This window comes from Melampsora larici-populina (assembly GCF_000204055.1).
Source record: "Melampsora larici-populina 98AG31 unplaced genomic scaffold MELLAscaffold_121, whole genome shotgun sequence".
NCBI classification, from domain to species: Eukaryota; Fungi; Basidiomycota; class Pucciniomycetes; order Pucciniales; family Melampsoraceae; genus Melampsora; species Melampsora laricis-populina.
The window spans coordinates 52,336-62,338 of NW_006768885.1; the positions used below are offsets into that span (position 1 = coordinate 52,336).

Consider the following 10,003-nt stretch of genomic DNA (forward strand, 5'->3'; position numbering starts at 1 on the left):
CAGTGTTATTACACGCTTCATGCTTAGCTTTGATTATTTTTAGTGTAAACCCCACCAGATTCCCAATAATAGCGCTGATGGCTCGCGACTACTTGGCCTGTTCTGGATCTTCGGCCCAACCTGAGCGCACGTTTTCAGCAGCTGCTGACGTGTGTTCAGCCAGTCGAGGGGGTCTGGCTCCAATAACCATAGAGAGGTCTGTCTCAACCCGTATGTGGTTAGTTGAGGGAGTACCTCTAGGAGATGAATTTTTCAGTGTTGTGGAAAATATTCGAGTAAAAGATTTTTTGTGACCTTATGTCTTTTATTCTCATGACCTTGAGTTATGTATTTTCTTTTTTCTTCAGTGTTCTTATTACTTACAACTGGGCTACTTAAGGGTGGGAAGGGGTTGTTTGCTTTTTCTTTACAATTTTATGAGAAAGTCATTTTTTGACTAGTTATCGAGCTACCGTAACTGTAACGTAACTTTAGTAGTTACGTTATCAACTTGAGATAGCGGTGAGACTTTTTATTAGTTACGCAAATTTGGATAGCTTAACTACTTGAGCAGCGTTAACAAATCGGAGAATTTTGTGATAACTCATAAAGCTACTCTACACGCAACCCGCCCCGTAACGTGGCGTTGCGCTGCTGTCTCGGCGTTGCTAATAATGAGATTTTTAATTGAATGATTTGCAAGTCGTAATGATTTTCATGTTTGTGAAAAGCCAAATTCTTCGAATAATTTCATCCAGCTTTTGAGACAGACCTGCTCTGAGAGTGTCCCTGGTTTGATCGATCCTCGTGTGTCATCACCCACTCTTCCTGCAATAGAGAATGCTGTTTCACTGGGAACACTGGTAGCAGGAACTGCGAGAATAGCACTCGCAGCAATCGCCAGATTAGGAAAGTCTCCTTGATGAACTTTCCACCATTCAAGGGGATTAGTCGAGTGATGTTGGCAGGGTGATGATAGATATTTTGTCACTTCAGCAGTTAGTGTAGCCGTGGTAGGGACTGAACCATACCATTCCCAATGGTCAGGAGCAGATTCAAATTTGGTAGAGTTTTGATTGTGTGTAGACTGGCGGACAGGTTTGTTGAGGGCAAGTCGGTTGCACTCTCCTGCAAGTAATGCGATGGCATCGGTGATAGTGATAAGCCGAGGACACAACTTTTCACACCTCTTGCGAGGGTCCAACATGACTGCACACAGATACACTGCTTTTTTTAGAGCTTCATTGCGATATTGGCGGAGCTTCTCAAGCATGGGCAGAATTGCTAATAATATGGCGGGATGGGTTTCAAGACTTCTTTCGGCCTATATGAAAGAGAATAGAATTGACTAGGTCAGCGAACATCAAATCAGAAAGAAAAAGAGCAAGAGACAGAGACAGAGACACATAGAAGAGAGAAAAACATAATTACCAACTCCAATTCTTCAATCATTGACTCGTATGCAGGGGTTGCTTTTGGAAAAGTCAAAGATGAGCCTGAAAGCTTTGTGCTAATAATTGAAAATGGCTTGAGAAATGTATTGAGACATTCAAGTAGGTCCCATTCGTCAGATGAAAGCCGGATGTGTTGAAGATTTGAGTCGCTGTCAAATTTGATGATAAGGACTTGTTTGATTTGTAAAAACCGTTTGATGCACGCTTGAACCGAGTTCCATCTTGTTTCACATTCAGTCTTGAGTCCAAGCTCTTTATTGTAAAGAGCCTTTGTGCTTGATCGTATGTCAGCGGCAAATTCAGGTCGAGTCTTATATAAGTGACCAGCTTGAGTTACTTTCCAAACTACAGTACCAGTCGCAGTTGTAATCTGAAAAAGGTTTTCCTCGTCCATGTCCTCCGGTATGGTGATTCGGTTGATGTTGATTTTTCCAGTAAAGATCTTCAAGCCTTCTTTGACCACCAGATTGATTACATGAGCTATACATCCAAACATATTTTCGCGCCGGGTGAAATGGGCAAGGTGACCTTCAAGTCTTCTAGCAATTGCACCATTGACAGCAGCGTTATCAGCTGTCATACAATAGACCTTGGTTTTGATATTAAATGTATCAATGACTTTCAGAAGATGATCGGTCAAGTTCTCGCCACCGTGATTGCCTCGGATCAAACCTGGCTCGCAGCGCTGCGCAGCGCTGCAAGCCGTATCTTAGGCAGCGTAGCTCAGATCGAGCTTGCTCTGGGGAGGTAACTATAAGGGCAGCTCCAAAAAAACTCCCGGGAAAATATCAACGGAAAGCGAAATTCCTGCCCTGCAGCGCTTCGCAGCGCTGCAGGCAAAACAGAAGCGTTTTTTTTTAAAAAAAATGAAATAAATTTTATAAATAAAAAGAGACGTAAAAGAGAGTTGAGAAAGATAAAACAAGACGTAGTAAAAGATCTAAAAGAGCGTGAAGAAATTAAAATGAGAACAAGTAAAATCAAAAATAAAGTGAAACACAAATATCAAAAGTGAGACCGCCTCGTTTTCTTTTTGATTGCCTTCTTTCCAAACTCTAGAACCTTGCCAACTTCACTAAAATCCCCACTAAAAGGTACCCCTTCATTTGCCCAGATTTGACCGCTCACCGTCATCTCAATCATCCGAGGAACCAATCCACCACGTTCAGCTGTGCAGACTCGACCAGCAATTGAGAACGATCGCTCGGGCGCAGCTGAGGATGCAGGGGTGGCTAGGTAATCTTGAGCCAGTGTCGATAATACTGGGTATTTAGCAGCATGACACTGTGAATGATTGACATCAAAGGAGGATTAGTAGAGTATAAAAGTTTAAAATACAAAATATAAGTGTATTGATCACTCACCTTCCACCAATCCAAAGCACATTGAGGATTATTCATATCAGGAGAAACCATCGGGTCGATACCTTGGAGGTATCGTTCAAGTTCGTTAAGCTTGCATGAAGTGACAACCTCATTGTAAAAATTCAAAAAGTCCGTGGTAGCCGCATCATCTGATGAGTCGGTTGGAGGAGGGGTGCTAGATGGGCTCATTTGTTGAAGTTGAAGATCTCGGGAATCACGTTGAGTAGTGAACACTGATTCTAATAGTTCTTCAGCTCGCGTGTGGTGGTTAGAATTGTTCCCGAAGGTGTGTGAAAAGAATTTGACTCGTAAACCGGGGTGAAAGATTGCTGCTAAAACTAATGTATCACACTCTAATGCTTCCTCTAGATAACTTTTGATCTTACTGAACATCACTTCCACCATTGGGTGGAGTGGGTCATTCTCATGCATCTTCTTTAGTCGAGTTTCCATGGAAGACTTCAGCTGCACATACTTAACTAGGACCATACAACCGGTGGGTTTATCACCCTCCATCTCTCGAGTCAATATCTTATATGGCTGTGAGATCGTGATGACAACATTAGTAAAATAAAAAGCACAGACAAAATTGAACAACTTAAACGGACACTTACAGTGAGAATGTCTAAAATGTCTCTCATACCTTGCCAATCCGCCACTGAGAAGATCATCTCTTCGAAATAGCCATGCTTTTTACCATCTTTCCTTGGACGACGCTTCTTCGAGTGTACTTCAGCTAAATCCTCCTTCATCACATTGTCAATCAGCTGAAGTAATTGAGATTGATCAGCCTTGGTTCTTTACACATCGAGTTTGGAGAGAGAAGGGTTAAAAAAATGGAAACTTACATGCCGAGCTTCCCACATTCGCTCCCAACGTTCGGCGCGAATACCCCACCGAATACCATGTCCTGACAGAAGTACTTTGAGCTTAGACAATCCTTCGGAAGTACGCTGAGTATTGGCAATATCTCGGCGCCGATTGAAATCAGCCCGATGAGCACTTGAGCGGGTTATTTTCTTATTGACTGTGTCCATCTGGAAAAAGATGGAACAAAACATTTGAAAAAATTAACAAAAAAGAATTTATAAATAATGAAGCAAACATTGAACTCACATCTTTAGTTAGTTGCTTCATGTAAGTATCACCTAGAAGGTACGCGGCTTGGCGGCTGCGATAATATCCGGGCTTGTCTTCTTGCTCGGTATCCTCATCATCTTGATCAGCATTCGAATCAGCATCGTTGGAAGCAACACTCTCCAAATCGTCACCATCCTCGCTAGCTTCATCATCTTCAGTCCTTTCGACTTGCTCCGTGTCGTCCTCTTCTTCGTTGATAACCGCCATAAGCTCGACTTGAGGAAACCTACCTAACGCGCTATGACGGATACGGGATGGTTTCATTCCAAGGGCATTGAGTCCTGATTTGACGATCAAGCCCATTTTATGGCAGAAACACCGAACGGACATTTCTTTCGGCTTCCAACTGAAATGATGTCCCGATCGTACGCCTTCCTCGTATAGCTGACGATGCATTTCACGACCGAGAGTGAAATTGTTGCTACCTGAATCAGATACGTTCGCAAGCATGTAAGATTCGTCCTTATGTCAGTACGTAAATATAACCCAATACAAAGTGAAAGAAGAATGAAAAAAGAACATGATGTGAGAAGAAAAGAAAAGTAAGAAGAAAATGTAAAAAACTTATCTTTTGATATAAACTGTTCTTCTTCAATATAGCCACCATTGGCTCAGCAAGCATTGTACCCTTATGATGCCATGCAACGAGTTTGAAACTCAGGTGTCGCACGACATATTTCCAATCATCCGTAACAAAGGACACCAATGCCCCAATAAACGCGTGAAGGTTACCTTTAACGGTCCAAACGTCTTGTATCAAGCAAAACTTGCTTTTCAAGTCCTGTCAAAGATAAGGTGACAATAATCGTTAGGTCATCAGTATATTTAAGTGAAAGTTGTGTTTGAATGAAAGAAAACACACCTTGAGCTCTTTATCAATCACCGAGCTCCGGAGAGATAAATACAAACGTTTGCCTTCATCGGAGACCCACTTTCGGCCGAATACTCGAGCGTCGGGTCGTAGCCAATACAAGATGGCCTTCAGCATTGGATCGTCAATGCGGGTGAAAGGTAGAGCGTGAGACACTTGCCACACCGCGAGGCATTGGTTGAGAGTTTGGGTTAGAAAACATAGGGTGCCGGGGTGATAAAAGACTCAAGTCCGCCTTGATGATCTTCCTGACGACGTTGGATACGGAGTTCCGAAACCGTTGGAGGTAGTTTCGCACCGGCCGCAATCGCCTGTTGCCGACGAGAACATCCCGCACCCAACTTCCCAGGTGCGTTGCTACGGTCTCGATGAACTTTGAGGTTCGATCTTGAGCTGCCGCTGATGCGGACAACCTTGCCACAGAATCGACAAGTATAAGAGTATCCTGGTCCGTCTGGTGGCTACAAAGGAATGAGAATGAATATCAGCTTTTAGATAGAAGATAGAAGATATGAGATATGAGACTGTGGTATTGGAGATAATTGAGATGAAATATACTTACGTCTGGCAGCCCATCTTTGTTAACTCCATGTACGGGGTTTTCAAAATAATCGTATGGAGAGTTGTATTCAAGCTCAGCGGGCTGATTGCGCTTTCGCTTTCGGATCCGATCGTTCTCCTCATCGGAATCCTGTGCTAGGTCGACTACTGGAGGTTCCTAGAGAGTTTCAAAAGACAGAGTAAGTATAAGGGTTAGCTGAAATTAAATTGAAATGAAACCTCACTTCAAGATTAGCAACACTTTGACTCTTCTGAGACCTCGATTGGCGCGGACAATTCACTGAGTTGCCTCTCTCAACCTCTGAGACCGAGACAGAGCGCTCTCGGGTTCGGTTTGAAGAAGCTGTGCCCTAAACAAAATAGCAGGTGTAAGAAAGATATCAAGTGAAATGAGGAAATCAAACAAAAACAAATCAGCAGACTTACCTGGAATAACAAAACCAACACACGAGCCGGGTCACCAATATCTAGGCTTCCAGGTAGAGAGGCTGAGCGCTCTCGTCGCCGATGGACATGTCCATCTCGAACGTCTCTACCTAAACCTAAATCAACTAGGCCGCGACGAGAGTCGGAAGAGGGAATGATCATGCCTGCTTCTCGTCTGGCTGGGGTGACCACACGGGACGAGCGGCGAGGTTGAGTAGCAGGGCCATCGTCGGTCTCGTATCCCGACGACACAAAAGAGGTAAGGGTTGGTTGCTTAGACTTAGACATGTTTAGATTGGATTTGATGAAATTGAAAGTATGAAGAAGTTGAAAGGTGATGTGATGGTGAATGATAGATAAGGAAAAGAAATAGAGACGGAGAAAAATATCAGGTCAACAAATGTAAAACAGATGAGTCGATGAGAATTCAAGATAGACTCAGTACATACCTTTATGAGATGGAGTCTGTTGGTCCACTGTCCCAAAAATTGAAGCCATGGTTTGTTGAGGCTGAGTGAGATTGATCTATCGTGGCATAGAAATCCCATGATGTGGAGGAGGATCTGAAAGGAAGATCGATAAGTTGATATGGTGGATCTGTTCAATAGTTCAGAGGCGCCAAATCGTATATCTTGATTCGATTTCGATTGGCTGGAGCGATTCGATTGGCTGGATCCGTGGCTTGGTGTTGAGTGGGGTACGTCGTATGGCCTGGTATAGTCTGAGCGCTGGCAATAGGACAGCGTTCAGATCTAGGTGGCTGAGCCGGTCATCGGAAAACGCAGAGCTGACATTTTGGGGTCCCAAATGTCAGCTGGATACGCAGCGCCCCGGGGCCAAGCTTCCCGGCCAACGGAGCGGCTACGCCGGGCGCTGCGGTGCGGCGCGCTGCGCGCTTTCCTCTGCGCTGCGAGCCAGGTTTGCTCGGATATGTATGAGATCCAGAATGACTGATTTTGTGCGAAATTGATGGTCAATCCAATGGGCTGTCACTCCCAAGATTGGGTAGTGATTATTGGAAGTCCACCCGTCAAAGGTCAAGCTGACATAGTGAGTATCGGTGAATTCTTTGACTAGGTGTTCTTGGTAATGTGCTGTCATATTGAATAGTGCATCTTTAGTTGCTGTTGAGCCCACCAGCATGCTTGCCGCGCTGGGATCGAGGAAAGCGATGTGGGATCGATAAGCTTCTGATTCGGAAAATCGCAAAGGCAACTCCTCCATCACAATGAGACGAAGTTGAGATTGTTTGACAGTTTCCGCTGTAATCCTTGTGTTCTATGGAATTAAAGGATACAAATCCGAAGCTTTTAGCAACCAAAGCTCTACCTAGTTAGCAAGGAGAGTACTTACCTGGTCAACAGTGGGTGAATGATTGGGACTGGTTGTTTTAGGATCCACCATATTATGGCTATGATTGAGATGTTGAATGAAAGACTTAGTGCCTCCGCATGGTGTAATCAGAGAGTTACACTTGTTGCTTGATCTTGGCAAATGTACTGTACATTGGTACTTGACCTCCAATACTGTTTTGAGGTGCTGTTCCTTGGTAATCTTCAGGACAACAAGATTGAAGTGTTTCCACACCCAAGATTTCTTTGCTGAAGATATTTCAGACTGTAGTCTTTCAGTAATTTTGTCTTCTAGTGTACCGTTGGAGCAGAGTGTTGGAATGATCTGGTTTTGTGAGGATGTGTCTGCTGTATTTGGAAGTGTGTGAGTACAAAGCCAGACATCCGCATTTATGATTTCTCCAGAAGTCGACAAAGAGGTAGATTGAGATAGGTGATGTGGTGTTGTGATTTCTGATTCGGAGATTGAAGTTGATTGGGTGCTTGAAGTTGATGAAAATGTTGACTGAGAGCCTGAGGGGTACGGACTTGGTCTTGAAACAATACATGTTTCATGTCAACGGGGAGCTGGCATGGTACAGGAATTTGATATTAAAACACTCAATGAAGAAGGACAAAGTGTTTTGGCTTTACAGGTGCGTGTCTTTCTCCAATGATCCATCATTCATTGCATTACGTCATTTGCTGCATGGACCTGCAAGGCTTGGGCCTCAGCCCTGCAAAGCTGTATGAGGCCAAGGCCTAGGCCTCACTTGGTGAGGCTGGGGCAAGGCTAAGGCCCTGGGGCCAATTTTTTGCCCCGGGTGTGACTGTGACTCCTTATCCAAGGATTTATGTTGATCACCAATCATTCTGATACTAGGCAGGAAGAGCTGGAAGAGAAGTCCTAGAAAAACAGTATTGGTGCAGAATGACATGAGAAGCCTTCTGTATAGCATCATGCCCTATCACACCATGATTCTTTTTAGTGAATAGAGTACGGTCACTCAAGATCCTTCAACTTTCATATCACAAAACAACAACATATGTTTGGGTATCCTTAGCTATGTACTCCAAAGAAAGACATGAATGTGATGAACATTTGCTTAATTTTCTGCCTGCTTACTTCATGATTTGGCAAATGTAATTGAATAGGCTGTCAATCATTTATGAACTGGCAAAAGAGTCATTCTTATAGATGCGTAAAGGTAGTAACGGGTCTGGATTGCATTCTCTCACCTTGAGATCCACGATTGCCTGCGATAAGTATTATAAAGCTACACACCAGGTAAAAGAAATAGAGGCAGCTACAAGATATGGAAGTAAAGACTGTAAAGAAGATCGGAAGGCAGGATTTGAAGAATGATAACAAAAGTGAGATATGGTGTGTTAAGATAAGACAAAATAATGACAAATACCAGGAAAATTGTGAAATAGTGACTCGGATGGACATATCAAACAATGATATGTCCAAGGAATATATGAAAATGAACATTATGAGGAAGACAAAAACTGCACAAAGGCTCTATGTCGCATTTGATAAGAATGGTTCACAATTTCAACTTGTGGGTGTAACGATTGAGCTCGCTGGCAAACTGTTTCATATATGCGACATCTTCACCTCCAAAAACTCGCTTGGGATTACTAGTAAAACCTGCCATGACGAAACCACCTGCTTTTCCGATTGGTTCAGGGCCGAGACGAACAAGCATAGCTGAGGCGTAAGGATTTGCGGTTGCTAATGAGTCTAAACCTGCTTCTTGAACTTCTTGTGAACTTGGATTTTGGTACAACAACCCGCCTTCAGGGGTGCAAAGGACGCGCAGATGCAAGCCTGCATCAAATTGAGGAGGAGGTGAAGGCAAATTGAAGCCTGATAGGACAAGGGTTTGACCCATAGTAGTTGAATCGCCATGTGGCGCGACCGCGATAAGATAAACCAAAGAGAGGTCGAGTGTGTCGCCTACGAGCTTCGTGGCCAGATCAAACACCTTTTGCGTGTTTGGCTTAATGAGGCTAGTTGGGTCATCAAATAAACTCGGTCCCTGAAAGATGACTGGGGCTGATGCTTTGGATATAGATCCTTCATCTGAAAGTGAGGTGGGAGGAGTGGATGTCAAAGTACTGTCGCCGGTTGCCTCATGGACGATCTCTGTCGGCGTCCCTTGGGCATCACCCTCGACGTTTTCAACTAAAGCAACGTTCTCGACAAAGACCTTGTGTGATTCTTCGAGGACCTCCATCTTCACAGCCAATTTACTCTTGAACCATTCTTCAATCTCACGACGTGCATACTCAGCCATGTACACAAGCTTCTTGCGCTCTTCGATACCAAACTCTTCACGCGGCTTGTCGTCAATGACACATAGAGTACCGATGGGACAGGCTGCCTCCTCCGATTCTACTGCTCCGTCCAAGTTGGGCGCCATGAGAGGCACACCTTTATGGTAACCAAAGCCAACCTGTGAGTAAAAATTATGAACACTGATTAAAAACAAGGTGAATGAGGTTTACCTGAGTAGAACCGGGCACGGTAATGTTCGACTAGGGGCGAAGCAGCAAAACGCCAATCCTTTTTAGTGTCCAATATAGTGAATCCCTTACGTCCACTCAAAACAGTATGAGCACCTATTGAGCCAGAGCCGTTAGTTGTCTATGCCATGAAGCTCATGAAGACATGTTCACATACAAACGGTAATTTCACGCGGGGCAGCTCGCAAAGGGGTGAGACCTGACTCAGCCAAGAATATTTGGGATTCGTCTGTGATGATCTGTATTTCGATAAGAAGTGGAGGGTAAGAGACAAATCTGAGTAAAAAATCAAATTAGAGGGATACACAAACTTACACTGAGCATACTGATTTTCGCATCAAACAT

At 43.9% G+C, this 10,003-nt stretch overlaps 1 protein-coding gene across 1 annotated transcript in view; it reads right to left on the reverse strand.

Annotated features, from left to right (window-relative positions):
- Positions 1-8,262: 8,262 nt before the first annotated feature.
- MELLADRAFT_76172 (uncharacterized protein) overlaps positions 8,263-10,003 on the reverse strand; it is a gene marked incomplete at both ends in the record, with an annotated part of 3,193 nt that continues 1,452 nt past the window's right edge. Inside the window, 4 exons of the mRNA XM_007419035.1 lie at positions 8,263-9,566; positions 9,641-9,754; positions 9,816-9,897; positions 9,974-10,003. Of these exons, the coding sequence (XP_007419097.1) occupies positions 8,677-9,566; positions 9,641-9,754; positions 9,816-9,897; positions 9,974-10,003 (1,116 nt within the window). The remainder of the gene's footprint in view (positions 9,567-9,640; positions 9,755-9,815; positions 9,898-9,973) is intronic.